At 42.4% G+C, this 18,617-nt stretch overlaps 2 protein-coding genes and 1 long non-coding RNA gene across 5 annotated transcripts in view; 2 read left to right on the top strand and 1 right to left on the bottom strand.

The window, feature by feature from the left end:
- The first annotated feature begins 6 nt into the window (after positions 1-6).
- On the top strand, positions 7-16,672 carry hgfac (HGF activator). Of its 2 annotated transcripts, none has more exons than XR_014084919.1 (14): positions 7-2,501; positions 2,612-2,666; positions 3,693-3,786; positions 5,430-5,491; positions 5,570-5,707; positions 6,702-6,833; positions 9,117-9,227; positions 9,470-9,644; positions 10,253-10,365; positions 13,237-13,501; positions 13,844-13,983; positions 14,493-14,633; positions 14,786-14,902; positions 16,314-16,442. XR_014084919.1 is itself a non-coding variant. In XM_008435388.3 (14 exons), the coding sequence occupies exons 1-14, from the start codon at positions 2,451-2,453 to the stop codon at positions 16,485-16,487; spliced, it is 1,794 nt and encodes a 597-aa protein (XP_008433610.1). In that variant the 5' UTR covers positions 2,080-2,450; the 3' UTR covers positions 16,488-16,672. The 2 variants fall into 2 exon arrangements, 1 of the variants encoding a protein (XP_008433610.1); XM_008435388.3 differs by having other exon boundaries at positions 2,080-2,501; positions 14,760-14,902; positions 16,314-16,672.
- LOC103480438 (uncharacterized) lies at positions 5,608-9,907 on the bottom strand. The gene is made up of 3 exons (XR_536091.3): positions 9,818-9,907; positions 9,568-9,663; positions 5,608-5,696 (listed from the first exon to the last, which is right to left on the bottom strand). It is a non-coding gene; the product is annotated as an uncharacterized LOC103480438 (long non-coding RNA).
- A 1,430-nt stretch (positions 16,673-18,102) lies between the features above and the next one.
- The window catches only part of LOC103480440 (protein Dok-7), a 35,536-nt gene continuing 35,021 nt past the window's right edge, over positions 18,103-18,617 (top strand). Inside the window, exon 1 of one of the 2 annotated variants that reach the window (XM_008435389.3) lies at positions 18,103-18,525. In XM_008435389.3, coding sequence (XP_008433611.2) covers positions 18,472-18,525 — 54 coding nt within the window. In that variant the 5' untranslated portion in view covers positions 18,103-18,471. The remainder of the gene's footprint in view (positions 18,526-18,617) is intronic. The other variant, XM_008435390.3, reaches the window with a different exon arrangement.

Raw genomic sequence — 18,617 nt, 5'->3', positions numbered from 1 at the left:
TGTTTTTTTTTTTGTCGGTATGTTTAATTTGCTAAATCAGGCAGTGCTGTAAATTATTAATGGTACCGTTTCCTTTGTTGAGCCGGCTTTCTCCCACTGGAGGGATCGAGGGATAAACCGTCCAGCCTCCTCTTTGTGTTTCCAGCTCAGCATCTGGAGAGCGATTATTACAGCTGGTGAAAATTACAGGTTTGATTGTGGGACCGGGTAGTTTGTCTTGATGCAACATGTCAGAGCTGGAATCCCGACAACACGCGAAGCTTAAAAGATCAGACTGGCTCTTTGCTCTCATGCCACTTTATCTCAAAGGGTTAGTTATTAATGAGGTCCTTATTGGAGCGGTAACTCCTTCCAGATGTTAAATACAGCCTTAAATCGGACTTTCTCTTTCCTGAAAGAAGAGCATGACGGAACACGTTGACCCAGCTGAGGAGATTTGCCTGCAAATATTGCTTTCACCGTGACTCAAACTTTTCTCCTTTCCCCCCTTCGATTGCTGCAGAGCCGTGGCATGATACGTGTTTTGGTGTTTTATTTTGCAGCAAGACGCACGTAAGGAATCTTTTTTAAAAAATCAACTGCAAATCTCTGTTCTCACCCATATAGCAAATGTTTGGTGTCTCCTGCGAAGTGTGCCAGTGGTAGAATGACACGACAGGAAATGATCTACATGTGGCAGTCGCTAATTTTTAAACTCTTAGCTTCCTTTACCTCTCGGTCCAATGCACTATTGTTACTGCAATGTAATTGGTTGCAGTTGTGTCCCTTAGATGGAATCGGATGGGTTTCTATGGAAGAAGAGATCAAGATATAAAGCACATCCACCTTAAGAGATATAACTCTTTTATTCCATTGACTTAAACATTATAAAACTTATAAAGTGACGTTTGTTTTAGCACTAATTGTCCTGTCAGAAATAAGTCTTAACAGCGCTACTTACTTTATCTCCTGTAACATTTTCCTTAGATCCCCTCTGATCCAGAGTAAATCACGACTATAAATAGCCTCGAATCACCCAACATGAACGCCGAAGCATTCAAAAGTGCTCGGAAATGAGGAAACTGTACATTAAAAAAAACACACACACGGTTGGCATGGAGACGCCGTCGGGGTGTGATCGCATGTAGAAACGCTCAGGTGTTTCCAGCCACGTCCTTTCACCGCATCAAGATGTGACATGTACCGCAGCTCTCCGATGTTAGCGCCGTAATGTTTTCTGTCAACACACGCTGCTCGTCTCTTTCGGTTTCCCGACACGTTTTACGTTTCAAACCACACAGTGTTGCTGCGTCGCATTTATACATGAAGTGGCCACCGTTTCTACATCTAACCAACACCACTTTCAACTTATTCAGTAGAGCTGCAGGCGTTACGCGTTAACACTGAATTTAGATGCAATCTAGAATAAACACGCTCCCACCACACTGCGTTATTGTCGACGCTCCCGAGTACATTCAAAGTATTTTTCCAACTCAGAAGTTTGAATTTCTGAGTTCTGACAACAAATGAAACACTTGCGCTTTAAGATAGGATATTTAAACAAAGAATAAAATATTTAGAGGAGAATAAATGCTGCTTTTGATCATGCTGCCTCCTTTTTTAAGCAAGATGTTCACCTGTAAGATAAATATAAAATATGCATTTAAGTCACATAGTTTAAGGGCAATGGTACCAAACACTAATGAAGTGTATTCAAACTTTTAACAACTATAATAAAAAAAAGTGCCTTTAAAATGATCTTGCTCGTTATACTGGCATTTTGCAAATATAATTTTTTTTTTTTTGGGAAACCCAAATTGACCTAAAATAGGAGAAATTTATTCTGATTTTACGTCAGACGATATTAAAAAAACAAACAAATGAAATCATGGGTCTTTTTATACAGTGTAATAAGTAAACTTCTGCTTTCACTTGTAACTGTAACGCAATTACACAATTTCCTCGGTTTCAGTAGCAAATTATATGTGTTTTATTTTGTAAATAAATAATTCACCCACGGCAACCAGTAACTCATCCACCCTTGTATAATCAATAATTAATAAAAAATAAGGTTGATTTTCTTTCCTTTTTTTTTTTTTTTTTTTTTTTTTGGGCGGGTGTGTACGGCAGTGCTCCCGCCGCCCGCGTCCTCACCTCTGCTCTCCGCCTCTGGGTGGAAAGTTTTGCCCTCTCTTCCCAGCCGATTAGCTTCAGTGATGAGCCGTGGGCGGCTGCAGAGAAGTAACAGAGGGAACACCAACCTGGATACGGGATGCGTTTGACTTAGATCAGGCTAATGACGCAACGGGTTTACTCATCGCAGCCTAAAACGGTGAGGTACAGGACGCTACTTGCAGGGATTCCCGGGTCTCCTATGACCGAGAGCTGGCTGAAGCTGACAGATATAACGTGACAGCTTCACGGACTTCAGGAAATTAGCCTCTCTGGAACGCCAGATGTGAACTTTCAGCATGGGATACGTCAGGCTGGCTTTTCTCTTACTCGCTTTCAGTGGAGGAGCGGTAAGTTTTCTCGTGGTTTTTTTTTTTTTTTTTTTGCGTGCGGATATAACAACAACAACAACAAAAAATCGAATAGCAAATAATTAATGTTTCATTCCACTGATTTTCAGAGCATGTTGGTGTTTGGATCTGAAATTGTTTTCTCCACAGCGCCGACCAAGAAAGGTAGGCTTTCTGTTTCAGTTGTGGTGATCAGAGTCAGAGCAAATGTTTGGAAATGAAGTGTAAGTTCTCTGGAAAGGAAGTGCTATTAAATTTTGGGAAGAGAAGTACAAATATAGTGTTTATCCAGAGGTGGGCCAGATAGAAGCCAAGTAAAAAAATAAAACGTAATAGAGAATAAGACTAAAATATTATATTTGGAGTCTACTTAACGGAGTAATTGTTTGATCTTAATATCTAATTATACAGAGAAAGATATAGAATATTTCCCAAATTCTGGTATTTAAAAAAGTTTTTTTTTTTTTAAGTGTGTCAATACCATGTTTGAGTACATGTTTGTACTCAATTTTCTTTTAGGTTTCCCATTTTTATCTTTACTTTTTAAAGTTTTTTAAACTGTTGTAGTCAGAGTTTGGGAGAGTCTCCCCCCCCCCCAAAAAAATTTGGATTTACTTCTGTATATTTTTGCTCAAGTAAAAAGTATCAGTCTTAAAAGTATTTTGTAAAAAGTCTACTTGACTTAACTGATCATGACATCTGATTTAATATTTAAACATGATGTCATAAGACATATAATAAAATGAAGTTATGTGTACAAAAAAAATAAATGACATGGTTGCAAAATAACAAATTCACTTGTCCTGATCAGGAAAAAAACTTCTCACCAACTTTAGTAGAATAGCACATTTCTCTGTTCTTGAGCAGGATGTACAGCCTGTTCGTGATGACACACTTTAACTTTTTGCATATCTGCAATCATTTGAGTTAAGTGTGCATGAAGGGCTGCGAGTCCTGAGGAGACCATTTGATCCAGTGTGTTTCTGGCTGCATGTTTAGGGAAATTTTCCAGCTGGAAGGTGAAACCCTGCCCCAGTCTTAAACATTTCCCACCTGAGTTTCTGATCTCTGCAGCTCCTCCTACTTAAACGAGTTTGAATATGTTTTTTTGCCAGGCATCAGTGTTTCCTCCGTGTGAACAGACTGAAAGCCGCTTTTTTTTTTTTCCTTCGGTTTTGGTTCTCCTCTCAGTTCTTACCACATCTGGCCAAGAATGCAAGTTCCCTTTTCGTCAGGGCGGATGGCTCCATCACCGCTGCATCACCAGCTCCAGCTCCAAACCATGGTGAGTCCCCAGTACACCTGCAGTGGTTGATCTGCGACAAGCTTAAGCCTCCCTTCTCTCAGACTGTTTTCTCTTGTCAACCGTTTAGCGGGCTAGCATGGCGATTTGCTGAATGACCACTGATGCAGTTTGTAACTCGAGCGGCGCAGTCACACCTATTTACAGCTGGCTGTGCTTGGGGATTCATGCAGCAGTGTCATCACAGCAGAGGATGAAGTAATCTGCCCCCCCAAAAGGGAGACTTGCATAATTCCCCAGTTGCAGAATTGTTGGCGGGACTCATCGTGTCATCATGTCTTCATTACTCTTGAATTATCTCCGTCGGTTGTGTTAAAAGGTAGCTGAAGATAAACACAGACACTTCCTCTAAAACTGTGATAGCAGCTGAGGTTTATACCACATTTAGTATTTCTGGCAGTTCATCCTCGGGGTGTATAAACAGCTGCCACGATAAAATCGTAATGAAGCTTTTTTTCTTTTTTTTTTTATGACTTCAAGTTGTAACGTCTTCCTTTTTTATTATTATTTTTGGAAGAAACAACCCAAGACATGCTGAATATCTTTCCAGTTGCCGTCACCTGGAGTCGAGACAGGAAGGGTGGATGCCAACAAGTTCCAGCAACCTATACGCAATTATATATGGCCCAACAACACTTGTCCACCTACACCTAAAGTTTTTGCAATAAGACCCCACATGTCTCTGTGATGAGCTCACGGGCCCAGTGGTGTTGCAGCAGGTTTGCAGTTCTGCGCTGTAAATTCACTGAGAGGTGACAAGATGAGTGGGTGGTTGAAGAATGCAGAAAGCTTTTAAAACGAGACCCAGATTTCATTTATCGAACGAATGAAGCCAAACCAAGATGCGCCTGTACTGAAAACATTCCCGAGCCTAATAACCGGTTGTGTCACTCATTGTTTGGGCCGCTTTCCTTCAGCCACTTTGGAGAGTTTTTGAGCGACTTGTTTAAGGTCTCAACTAGATTTAGCTCTGGACTTTGACTAGTCCACCTCAGAATCTTCATTTTAGTTGGGTTTTTTTAGTCATCCAGGTAGAAAACGCAGGGTTCCATTAATTTACAGCAATTTGTCCAGATCTGGATCCCCACACTGATCATCACACCCCCACCAACGTGTTTTCCTGTAAGGAAAATGTTGTTGGTTTCAGGGCGGACGTAATGTGACGTAGACTTTCCAAAAAGCACGACTTTTGTCTCAACTGTCCACAGAATTTTCCCCCAAAGGTTTTGTTGATCATCTAGATATTTCTTGGCTCCATTTGGTGGCTTTCATGTTGAAAATCATCCATAGGATATATTTTCTGCTTTGTCTCTGTGTTACCATTGAATCATCAACATTGGCCTTAACACAGGAGAGTAAATCTTCATCAGTGCTGACAGAGTGTCTGCACAGCATAGCATGAGATTGAATAACATTATTACTTGCTCATTGCTGTTGGATTTGAGTATCCAGCAGCATATTTACACACTTAACAAAAATAGCTGCAGGGCAATATGTAAGAGAAAACAAGTGTTTCACAACAATATGCACAAATCAATCAAAACTCGTGAATTCATCAGCATCTGTGCATTTTACTAATTTTTGCTGAACTTAAATGAAGCGTCGTCCTGTTTCTTCTGTCGTAGGTGCTCCCTCACACACAACTTTGACCGGGACAGACAGTGGGGCTTCTGTGCTCAGTCTGTTGGTGAGTGTCCTTTTTGTAATCGGAGTGGAGGTTTCACTCACTTCCTCCGTTAAAATGTTATTTTTCTTCCTTTTCCAGGTGCGCCTCGCAGAGAAATCGATCCCTGTCGCTGGAGGAATCCCTGTCAGAACGGAGGCGTCTGCACAGCGATCCCGCAAACGGGATCTTTTCACTGCTCGTGTCCCGATAACTTCACCGGGAGACACTGCGAGGAAAGTTAGTCAGCGCTCATGTTTTCTGCTATGGTTGGCTTAATGCTCAGCAACGAAAATGATTCAATTCTCATAGACTTCTAAGCATTTTGTTATCTTTAAACCACAAACTGCAGAGTATTTCACTGGAATTTTCTGGGACAGGCCGACACAAAGCAGTGGAAACGGTGACGTGACAGGAGAAATGACACAATAGTGTCGACATTTAATAAAAAAACATTATCTGTGTTCATTTGTAGACAGCTCACATAAATCAAAGCATTGTGGAACCAGCCTTTGCAGCCACATTGTGTTTTCTACCCAGAGCAGAAAGATTAATTTTGGTCTTATTTAGCCTGAGCAACTCGGTGACAAGATGCAAACACGACTACTGGCTTTCTGTCAGCATTGGCTTTCTTCTTGGCACTCTTCCATAAAGGCCAGAATTGTAAAATGTAAAAGTGCTGCTTATTTATTGGTTTACATATTTTTTAGTTATGAAGACACAGAAAAACGTGTTGCTTTTTTTTCCATTTCACGATTTTTCACTACTTTGTGTTGGTATCGCATAAAATATCCCCAAAATTACATCGAAGTTTCTGGTTGCAACGTGAAAAACTGTAAAAAAAAAAAAAAAAAAAAAAGTCCTAGGAGAATGAAGAATGAAGGCTCTTGTGGAAGACTATTACATAGAAAGGAAATTTAATTTTAATGTTCCTTTTTTCCCCATTTATTTCATAAGCTTTGCACAAAATAAAATCATTGCATTCATTCTGGTTTTTAACATACTTTTGATTGCAAGCCAGCAATTTGAGAGAAATTAGAGTGTTTACTTAGTTCTGACTCACTTGTTACTAACGTTTCCTCATTTCTAACACATGCAGTCAATGCAAAAACAGCAAAAAAAAAAAAAAAAAACCTCAGCCTCTTAGCATGCATTTCGCACAGCTCATCCATCCTCGCTACGCTCCATTGAGCCCTTTAATCTCCTCTCACGTTTCCACCCGCTGCCTTTTCAGAGAAGTGCTATGAAGCCTCGCACCTGCGGCGCTATGACATCGGAGAGTCTTGGGGACGAATTCACCTCCGTAACGTGGAACAGTGCACGTGTGAGGCGGGGGAAGTCAGCTGTCAAAGCGTCCACTACACAAGTAAGATACGCTTTCTGCCTTTGCTGCCGTGCCTCGAGCGCGTCCTGTTTGTTGCTCCGCTGCCTCCTTTTGTTGGCTGGTTGAGAAGCGAAACCCCAGGGATGGGAGGTTGCGCTGACCTCAGCGGTGTTTTCCCTCTCTGACAACCTGTGACTTCTTTGATTGTGTCTACATTGAAGCGTACGGAGACAAGCGTACAGAAAAAACAGCTCGAAACAAACTGCTGCGTCGAATGAAAAGGATCACCTTCCCTCTTATTCTGAAGAGAATGTTTTTTCTTCTTCTTTTTTCAAACAACCTTCTCGGCAGAAGCAGCCCTTCCCTTTCTTTGATCGCAGCTCCATAGCTACAGGAGTAACCTTGCCTTTGAATAAAAGGCAGATTATGTGACTCACAGTGACTCAGGGTAGGTGTTATATAGAACACACCCCGCGGGTCCTCGCTGAGCTTTTTATCTTAGCAGAGGGATGTTCGTGGGAATTTGACAGATTTTCTCGCATGAAGAAGAGATCATCACTGGAGCGTTTTATACTCTCCCATGTGGTCCTCTTCTTTTTTTTTTTTTTTTGTCATTATGGTATGGGCTTAAATTACATCAGTTCTGCCCAGAATAAAAGAAAAATCTGTTGACGCAAAGAAGAAAACAGCTTAATATTAAACTCAGTCTGAATACAGAGGCAAAAAGGAGGCAACAGATCATAAGAAGGCCGAGAAAAGGTTGGTTGTAAAATAGTATAATAACAGTGGGATATGGATGGATCGCTCATCATTATTACTCATCATTACTGCTTAATAATGATGAGTAAGGCCGCTACAACTACTGAAAATCCAAAATCCATCTGTCTATCATCTTGCCTGCTCAGCTGAAACCTGAAAGTTCTTGTACGCAGTCATTAACATCCTCCTCAAAGATCGCAAGCCCATAAATGGCTATTGCGGAAGAAGTTGGGCGTTCGCTATCGAAGCATGTTAACGGAAGACTGAGTGGAAGGAAAAAGTGCGGTTGAAACAGTTGCCCAGGCAGCAGGTGAACCCCATTCAAGAGTTTCAGGAACTCCTACACACACAGACGCGTCCAGGACGTGGAGGTCTCGCTTTGCTTTTGTTAGGCCACTCTTGAACCGGAGACGTTGGGCTGAATGGCTGTTGAAAGAGCCATGAGATGGGTTTGTTTGCCAGAGGCGGCAAGGAGAGGAGCCAGTTTCCCTCCCCCTCCCCCGGCCAGGACGTGATTCACGAGAAGCTCACATTGATTAACTGCTAGGGAGGTCCCTCAGCAGCAGAAAAGACGTTACTCAAAAGTTACTCTTCTCCCGCCTGAGCCACACCTACTTCAGATTTCCTAGTGTCACACAACGGCGTCAGGATTCCAGGAAATAGTGGAGAGCGAGCTGCAAGAACTCCCAAACTCTTTTTAGATCATTGCAAATACTGCACTTTATGTGGACATCAATGTAAGCCTCATTTTACAAACTCATTCCCATTTTTGGCCATATTATCGCCACCATGTCCTCAAGGACCAGTTTTATGAGTTTATTGAGAAAAGCTATTAAACAGTTGAAATATTAATAAAAAGATGTTTCTGCATTCAATAAGTTCTTCTTAAAATGAAATAATATGGAACATCTTTTCACATTGATCAGTCCCTCTGGGATTTTGTGATTTATGATGTGTTTTGCACTTTTTCACATTCAAGAAACAGACTTTGTGGCGCTAATTTAGAAATATTTCTAAGGAATCCTTCCATCCATCCATTTTCTTTACACCCTCGTCCCTTAGTGTGGTCAGGAGGGGTGCTGGTGTCTATCTCCAGCTAACGTTCCGGGCGAGAGGCGGGGTCACCCTGGACAGGTCACCAGTCTGTCGCAGGGCAACACAGAGACACACAGGATGAACAACCATTCACACACACACCTAGGGACAATTTAGACAAACCAATTAACCTGACAGTCATGGGAGAATATGCAAACTCCATGCAGAAAGACCGGGGCCGGGAATCAAACCCAGAACCTTCTTGCTGCAAGGCAACAGCTCTACCAACTGCGCCACTGTGCAGCCCATTTCTAAGGAATTTTTGCAATATTTGCACTTATGCATGACGGTGAATGTGACTTTTTGTTACTCGGACTTTAACTTGACATCAAGTAAGGCTGAGGCCGGATTTGTTGAACAAACTGGATAAGATGGAAGAGCTGCTCCACCGGTGAACAGCTCTAGGATGCTCTTGCTTCACTTCTCTGTTTATGCCATTTATAGGTGATGTGATATTCTGTGTGTTTTCAGAGTGTCGCAGAAACCCTTGTAAAAACCAGGGAATATGTCGGCTGATCACGTCCACCGGAAAGGAAGTGTGTTACTGCAGAAACGGTTACGGTGGACCCGACTGCAGCCTCGGTAAGTAACCGTAGCATGAGTCCGTTTCACTCAAAAACGTAACAAAATTACCCCCCTTCTAGGTGCTGCTTGCATCTAGAATAGAAGATAAGTGTTTCAATGTTCTGGTTTTTCACGGATACACGAATGTTGTGTTAATTATAGTGACATTTTCTCTCAGCTGACTTTAGCTTTTGCTGGAATAAATCTGTCCAGACTGATTTCGCTTCGTGTGTCTCTGCCTGTGGCGTGTGTTCGTGCAGTGCCGGAGACTAAATGCTACAAAAGCAGGGGCACGGGCTACAGAGGAGTGGCGGGCACCGCCGAGTCCGGCGCCCGGTGTCTGCCCTGGAACTCCGACCTGCTCTTCGACGAGCTCCACCTCGGCACGGTGAACGCGTCGGCCCTCAAAGGTCTCGGGGAGCACGCCTTCTGCAGGTGTGTGCATGCTGGTGTCCTGCACCCAGAAATGAAAAATAATAAGAGAAGTCGGCGGTCTTATCAGGAAAACCAGACTCGCTTTTTATATTTCCTATAAATTCTAATTTAAAGCAGAAATTTCCAGCTTTCTTTTAAAAGCCCTGTGCTAGCAAAAGCGGCTCGCTCCTTACCTCCATTGCTCGTCGCCCGAGTGGATGAGGCCACACACTGTGTTTTACTCGGAAGCATAAACATCTACCGTGAGCGTTTGAGAAGCATACGGTAAAAAAAAAAAAAGAAGAAAAAAAGGTTTTATCACTGACACAGTTGCTCTGTGTCCGGTTCCCACTGTTTTTCTTTAGCCTTTCTTGTTGCCATGACTACCTCTCAGCAATTCAGTACACCAACATCAAACGGTACGTGTTGAAAAAACGTTCCAGACGTCCAAGAGACCATTTTAAAAATCGGTAAAGAAAGCTTTTTAGGCTGCATTCTGCTAACAAGAAAGAAAATTATTAAAAGACCTAACAACAATTTTTTTGTTTTATGTGTGTTTACCCTGAAAAACCGATGTGAGAGGGTCGGCCTCTGTGTTGCGTAACCCGCTGCATCTGTGTTGTGCACAGAAACCCAGATGGGGACGTGAAGCCGTGGTGCTACACAGTAACTGACAGCGCCATCTCCTGGGAATACTGCAGCGTCCCCTCCTGCGTGACGCCAGATTGGCAACAGCTGACAGGTACAGAGGAAACGGCGATTGCTGAATTACAAAAAGCGGGCCTTTTTTGTGTGTAAGGCTTGGACATCAACATGATGTCGAAAACAGGAAGAAATGCTCAGAGAAAATGAGAAAGAAAGCGCATTTCATGACAAGCAAGATGTAGAATCCTTGAGAAACGTTGATAAGTCAAAAAAACGATACAAAACTTCTACCTCGGCTGACGGAAAGTAATTTGGTGGACAAGCATAACGTGGATGGTCTGTTTATCCATAACAGCCTTTGAGTCTGATGACCATCCCTTCTAATTCCACCTCTTTAGTTTGGCCTTAACATGGTTCAGCATTTGAGGATATTTATTCAAAACATAACTTTAAGTTATTCACAGATGTGCCTATTCAGATATCTTTTCGTACAGCGCATCGAAAGAAAATGCAGGTTATAAGACCAGTGATGTTCCTCAGTGCTGTATCCCCAAACACAGGCGGTTCTGGACATCCGGCAAACAGGATTCCCTTGGACCAAATTTTTAAATTTTTACCTTCACTGAGTTAGAAATTAAAGTGTCGCTCTTGTAGCTTCACCCGTATCGAGATAGGATCACGTTTTCCATCTGTCGTATACGGGGTCTGTAATAAGCTCTTTGGCTCACTTAATATGCTAAATGATTAAATACTGTCCTGTTTATATTGTTTCTTAATTTTCTTCCCCTCTAAAAACAAAACAAACACCGGTAGACCCACCGTTGCCCCCAAGAGAGGCAGAAAGGAAAGCTGTAGAGTTTAGCTACTGCAGAAGTGCGAACATGGTTTAAACTGTGTGTTTCGATTAATATTGAGACATGTCTGCTGTCTGAACTGTTAAAATAAGGAGTTAAGAGCATCTTTAGAGGGAATCTCTAAAATACATGGTCCCTAACCATCATGGGGGTTAAAATAATGAACCATAAGCCATATTCGACATGGTTGATGTAAGAATCATTAAATCCCATCCGTCCATCGTCTTTACAAAGCTGTCGTGGGTGAGAGGCCGAACTGTTAAATTTGACCAAAGACGCAAATTGATCTCACACACTTGAAGTGCACCATAATGTAGCAAAAATCAACACAGAAAGGAAAATGCTCAAAGCAGACCTAAATCGTTGAAAAAAAAAGAACAAAATTGCTGTGCAAAGATGCACAATGACCCAAAACAACCCTCAGAATCAGAATTTAATTTCTCTTGAGAAAAAGTATGTTTCAACAACTTCTTGTTTAACACAGAAGATGTGAACTTGTGGCTAGTTGCTTTATCATAGCAAGGCAAATATCTGCCTTGAATTAGTTTGAATTAGTCTTAACCTTTTCTTCAAAAATGTAATATCATTTCACCCACACACTTTCATTTTACCATCCCAAGGCATTCAGGTCCCTCTGTATCCCGACTCTTGATTCATCAACCCGGTGACACTTTGTCGCTTGAGAATAAGCCCGGCGCTCCATCATGCACCCAGCCGTTTGATTAAAGACCTTGGCGTTTTCCGATCTGAAAGAGAAAAACTGAAAGCGCACTGAGCGCCGCTAATCTCCACCGAGCCGCGCCGCAATCAAAAGCAAGAGTTTATCTAAGGAGCTTTTCCTCGAACCTGGGCTAAGCCAGATACCGCAGGGCAAGAATGAGGCATGACTCACCCCGAATCAACACGTCATGTCAGGTGCAGCTGAATGTTTATGAGCCGAGTGGGATCTGGCACAGTCGGCGCACCGTCGCGATGCCAGTAGTATGCACAGAATTCACAAGCTTCTCCCGTCTGCCGGAGCCGCTCTCCAGCAGACGATTTGCATAGAGAGAGAGGAGGCTTTGTCTCTCTTGGAGGACGCTTGTGGCAGGAAGGAGGCCAGGAACGTCACTGGGAAGGAAACTACCAGTAGAGCTGTGAAGACCTTTCAGATCTTCAATGTAATAATTTAAATCAAAGATAAAGAAAGTAAAAAAATATATAATACATCTTTTTTTTATGAGGATTTCATCTGTTAATGTAAAATGACCTGCTAAAGGTTCTATCACAGCATTTAAATCAGGCTTTAAGTTTGTACTTTGACTAGGCCACTCTGAAACTTCATTTTATTGTTGTGATTTGGCTCATTGTCCCACTTTGCAATCCAAGTCTGCTTCAGCTTAATATCACAGCTGGTTTTCTGATTCAGATTTCTCGTCTCTCCTCGGGAGGCTCACTAGTGTCTCCATCTTTTATGCATTTATGGATAATGACTCACTGTGGTTCACTGAAGTCCCAAAACCTGAGAAGTGACCTCATTTGTTGGGATCAGGGAATAACTTGATGCTGTTTTTACAAAGCTTTTAGCTCATCTTAAGTTGTCGACTGTATAAATAGTGAAACTCCACTTTGCAGAAAAGGTGCTCAGGGTTTCCCCTGGTGTATTATAAGCCTGGCGGGCCAACAGGCTTTACTTGCATCCCCACCAGGCTAAGCATCGTTTATGTATTTTAGTTTTTTTCATGTTTACCTTTTTTGAGACCCTGTAGTTGTTGTTAATAATGTCTTCCAAAAATACACAATCACCCAATGATATTTTAATCATTGGGTAATCATCTTTAAACATTTTTAAACTCAAAAATCAACGTCCCTCGTGCCCCCAACACCAGGTTTAGCAAGTTTTCTGGGGGGAAACCCTAGTGCTTAATTAAAAAGTAATTACTTTTCACATAGTTGTTGGCTAGTTTGGATGACTTTTGTCTGTTGATCGTCAACTGAAAACCACAGTTTGCATTTAATTTGATATTTGTTAGATGATCCGAGGCATTAGTTTATTTAGAGAACTACAGGAACAGCTGCGTCTTGTTGCTTGGAATATTTATTTGCTTTAACCTTTTTTTTTCCTTTTTTTCCAGCTGCTTCTCGACGGATTATCCCATTCAACGCCCTGCCTAACATCAAAAAGCCCAGCTCCTCCAAACGAGTCGGAAATCCTGTGTGCGGGGTAAAACACAAAAAGAGGTTAGCGGTTGCCAGGGGTCGGATATTTGGAGGAAACGCAGCCCTGCCGGGAACTCATCCGTGGATGGCAGCCATTTATATCGGCCAGTCTGATTTCTGCGGCGGCAGTCTGATCTCCTCCTGCTGGGTCCTCTCTGCTGCTCACTGCTTCTTCAGCAAGTATGCAGTGCAGTTCAGCTGCACTACTTATTAAATATAGACTGAAAAATATATGTTTTTTTTTTTTATCTAGATATTTTTAACAGAATGTGAAAAATAAAGCATTATATTCTGCAAAGTGTTTTAGAGGTCTGTTGATGGGGATTTCGTTTTCTTAATCCAAGAGCTTCAGAGTCACAAAACTTCTTCCTAAATTCACGCTGGAGATCATTCTTCTCAGTGGGGCGCTTTTGTGATGATCTGGTTTCAGACAGACAAGCTCATTTGCATATGGAAAATATATTATTTTATAGTGACCCTGTGTTGCTAACAGCTGATTTAAACTGATTTTTCCCCCTGCAGCCCTCTGAAGACTCAGCTGCGGGTGGTTCTCGGTCAGCACCACTTCAACACCACCGGTCCCAACACTCGGACTTTTGAGGTGGAGGACTACGTCTTCCACAAACGCTTCTCCATTTTTAACCCGACGCTTCACGACATCGGTAAGCAGCCTTGCATCATTGGTGACCTGGAAAAGTTCCTCCTTCTTCCATCCAATAATCAAATAAAATGTAGGAAATAAACTAATTTTCGGAGCGTGATTAAACGCAGCGCAGTCCAACAAACAGCTTGTAAAACGGTCTCCCCGTGCTCTGCAATAAGCGCCAACTTATTTTTCTTTTATTTTTTGACGTCTGCTTGTATGCCGCCCCTCTTCATAACCCCCTGAGCGACTGCCCATCGTCCAGTATTAAAAGCTGCCTCTGTCAGCAAGGATTCAGTTACAAATGTCCCAGTGAGTCACTCTAGTTTGAACAAACGCCGTCCTTGTTTAGAAACACTCAAATGAGTTAAGACCCCCGCTCTGCGTTCAGAGCCGTGCGTCACTCAGCAGCTGTGCTTTTTACTGCCGGGCGTTGCCCCCGGAGTCCTCGAGTCTCCCACTTTCTTCAGCTTTCTAACCCATTTTGTAAGCTCATGTTTGTGTTTTTTTTTTCTCTCTTTCTCTAAGTTCTAATCAAGCTGAAAAAGCAGGACGGGCGGTGCGTGAGGAGAACCCCGTTCATCAGGCCCATCTGCCTCCCAGAAAAGAGCTTGAAGTTTCCCGCAGGCTACTGCTGCGCGATCAGCGGCTGGGGACGCATGCGTGAAAGTGAGTGGAATCGGCACTAAAGAGGAGTTTATTAACTTTATTATTATTATTATTTTTTTTTTTATTTTATTTTTTTTTTTTGTCTTCTACATAATTAATGAACTGTTTGTGGTTTCGACTTTACAGAGGCAAATGGTTACTCTACTCTGCAGGAGGCAGGAGTCAGGCTGGTTTCTCATGACATCTGCAAGCGGCCACAAGTGTACGGGAACCACGTCACCGACGACATGATCTGCGCAGGGCTCAGTGGATGCGTGGACGCGTGCCAGGTAGGCAGTGCATTCAGACGAGCGGGGTGATTAGGAGGGTTGAAGCCTCCACTCTGAGTCGGGCCTGCAGGGATTGTTGGGCACATTGTGAGGAAAAACCATAAAAAGTTTTAGTAAATGGTTACAGTCTGATCAAAAGTATCCATGCCACGTTTTCCACATTTTGCCACACTGCAGAATTAGCTTGAATCTGACTATTCGAGCTAATGTGCAATGTGCTTTACAGGGATTTAGAAATGGTTTCCAAACAAAATCTGGAAAAAAAAACAGTGTGGTGAACATTTCTATTTAGCACCACCTAAATAAAAATCAGTGTAAGTTGCCTTAATAAATTCGCCGTGTTTTGATTCACTCTGATTATTTTTGCCACATGTTCTCAGTGTGACTCAGATCTGGACTTCATTCATGCTCATTTATGTCTTTGAGCTAAAACGTGGCCGTCCTGCAGGTGACAAAATCAACAAGTTAAAATAGAGTTGCACAATTTCCAAGGAATATTTCACAGCAACAATAAGCGGAAAGTTTTAGACCATCACGGCGAACACGCTACATGAACTTCAGCATTTCAGGCAATGAAGATGTTCATCAGGTGAGGGCATCAACGCCAGTTAAAGTCTATTTAACACAGGCTAGATTTATGTGACTGATATGCGGCGCATGAATGCATCACACTAAAATCTGACATTCCAACAAATATATCATCCAAGCATTCCTGTGCAATCGCAATATTGCACACACTAATATGCGATGATGGCTGCAATTCCATATTTTGTGCAGATTAAGGTCGAGAGCACCTCCAGGGCCTCATTTTGTATTGTTTAAGTGCCGAGTAAAGAGGCAACGCAATAAACAGGCAATATGGTCTAACACAGTTCAGAAAAAAAAGAAAAAACATTCACATTTTATTTTATCTTGTTTTGGAGGAATTGAACTGAAACATTTTATATGTGTGATTTTCTTCGTTGAATTATTAAATTCAGGGTAAACTAATAAAAATTGACTTCAATCCCCCTCGAGTACAGGAAGTGATGCTTCATCATGATGTATTTTGGGAAATATAAACTCCAAGCTTGACCTCTTGCTTCGGTTTTGGTTAAAAACGTCTGCTTTCTAATTAAACGTAGCAGCACATGAGATGTCAGCGGGGGATTCTTTGGACAGAAGTGGAAGTTTTTGAGGCTTCTCGCAGATTTACATGCATCTTCACCGACAAACCAGCCACTTGAAGCATTTAAACTCCATCCTCTCACAGCGAACGTCAGAGCCGACTGTTTATACCTCGCTGGCGGAGAGCAATTTTTAGTGATGCATCGGGTTTCAAGTGTGTGACTCAGTTGTTTGCATGCGAGAGCTTTGATCGGTGCATGCATGTTTACACGCGTGAGCTATGTCCACTTATGTGCTTCCTCAGGGCGACTCTGGAGGCCCGCTGGCTTGTGCGAAGGGTGATGTCAGTTTCCTGTACGGGATCATCAGCTGGGGCGAGGGCTGCGACCAGCCGGGAAAACCTGGAGTTTACACCAGAGTGGTCAATTATCTCGACTGGATCCATTCCGTGATTAAACGGAAAAACGGGAAAACATGACAGTGTGTCACCTGGACTATCAGCTCGATATCTTACTTGTATGTTTTTATGTTATTTTTGGAAGTAAATAGAAAAATATATATATATATTTTTTAACTGTGAAATACGTTGTGACTGAATATGTTTTAAATTACTTGACAAACCGTGAGTCTTTAAGACCAATAAAAAATGTACTTTAAACAAAACAGTTGCATCGAAACATGTTTTTATCTGCACGACGGCAATGAAAATCTTCTCTGATTACCCGTATTTTAAAAGCTGAAGTTGAATTTCCTCCCATTTTTTTGTTGAACCTATGAAAACATTTTGATCAACTTAAAATTTAAGAGTCCTTGAAGAAACCGTGAAACAGGAGGTGAAAGTCATGTTTTTTAAAAAAAAATGGAATTTAAACTCGATGGACAGAGAGGTGTAAGTCCAAAAAAAAACCAAAAAACACAAACTTAGGTAAATAATAGAAAATGACAATATTGGGATCAAAGGTCAAAGTAGCCGTCCTCTTTTACTCAAACTGACAAGAAGAACAAAAACAAACAGATCTACCTAAATAAGACAAATGGGAAACTTAAACACTGGCTGATCAGCGCACACAAAACACAAAAAGGGGGAACACACACAAACTGAACTGAACCAATAGCGTAAGAAAATCTCATTTCTCCTCCTCGCCGTTTTGGTACGAACCAGTCTGCTCTGTCCTTGCTCTGCCCCTTTTCCACCTCTTCGATTCCCCCTGATGGACTGGAACAGATGGCACCCAAGTAACAAAAAAACAGGGATTAAATCAAGTCAATCACATAGCAGAGTGTGACAGATTAGGGAAGAAGTTGTGGAGAAGATAATATTAGGTTAAATAACAATATTCCAGCGTATATAAATGTCTTCAGCCATAGTGCTCCACATGAGCATTTTGAGCAAGGAGAGCATCACTCAGAAAAAACATCTATCAGGTCTGGTAAATCGGCAAGAACTGCAGAGATTGACACCTGAAAAGAGGACAGCTATTATTCATGCACTTCATAAATCCCGGCTTTTTGGAAGAGGAGAAATTAATTGTAATTTATGATTTACAGTTTACTGCAGTTTACCATTCAAACTGCAGGTCTTTGACGTTATATTTAGACTCCACAGTGGAACAGCCTGTCGCCCTGAAAAGTCCATCAGAAGAAGACGGGACATCTCGTCACCACAGGACCCACCGGTGGGCCCTGCTTGGACGTCTCCTCCTCTGCAGGGCCCAAGCCAATTAAAATTCTTGAAATTGTCTGAAATCTTAGGGAGAGAAGAATGCAGTGCAGTCCTTGCAAACAAGCTAGTCGAGTCCCCTCTGACGGGACAAGCATGAAGACCATAGGAAACATGTTCAGGTGGTTTCCTGGTCACATCTTGGTTCTCCTGTTGGTTGTTTCCTAATAAACCCATCACCTCTCACAACATCAGTGTCTCTTCCTCAATCCTGTCCACCAACAACCTTCGAACGTGAAGAAGACCTCGTTCAGAAGAGAACCGCAGCGCCCTCCAGTCTGAGCTTCTCCTTTCAGCAGGACAAAACAGGACGGAGGTGGCCGGAAGCAGCATCCACTGGTGTTGTCTTCACTGTCACTTAAAAGTCCAAATGAAATACGTCGAAATCTTCTGGTTGCATTCTGACAACCTTTTAATGTGAATGGGACTGAAAGCACTCAGCTATTTGTGAATCATGTGGTAGCTTGTCTCCACCAGTGCTCCCAGCAGCAGCAGCAGGTGGCTCAGCCCAGTCCAGGTGGCAGCCAGGAGTTTAACACCGGCTGTTGGAGCCCTGAAGGACGGACGGACGACAGACACCAGGCCCCGGTCATGGCATTCCTCCCCCCGCCTCCCCTCCTCCACGTGCCCCCCTTGCTGTGGGTGGAGGGGGAGGTGGGGGCATAGCGACCAGCGCAGCTATTTTGAAAGTGACCCCTCATTCAGGCAGCGACTCTGCAGCTGTCAGGAACCATGACTGAAGATGACGGATTCTGTTGTCGTGGAGGGATACGCCAGACTCAGAGATGGGAAAAAGGTGCTCGGGTTTTTTGTTTTGTTTTTGTTTTTTTTGTTGTTATCTTTATTCGCTCCAGGGAGAAAAAAAAAATCTCAATAACTTCCGCAAAC

Source organism: Poecilia reticulata, chromosome 18 (genome assembly GCF_904066995.2).
Source record: "Poecilia reticulata chromosome 18, P_reticulata-male-v2, whole genome shotgun sequence".
Lineage (NCBI taxonomy): Eukaryota > Metazoa > Chordata > Actinopteri > Cyprinodontiformes > Poeciliidae > Poecilia > Poecilia reticulata.
The sequence above is the reverse complement of the archived record's forward strand: the minus strand, read 5'-3'. Positions and strand labels throughout refer to the sequence as shown.

Coding starts and splice junctions, on each gene's coding strand:
- hgfac (XM_008435388.3), top strand. CDS start 2,451: ATGGGATACGTCAGGCTGGCTTTTCTCTTACTCGCTTTCAGTGGAGGA. Junction 2,502..2,611: donor TCGCTTTCAGTGGAGGAGCG/GTAAGTTTTCTC, acceptor ACTGATTTTCAG/AGCATGTTGGTGTTTGGATC. Junction 14,903..16,313: donor GATGCGTGGACGCGTGCCAG/GTAGGCAGTGCA, acceptor GTGCTTCCTCAG/GGCGACTCTGGAGGCCCGCT.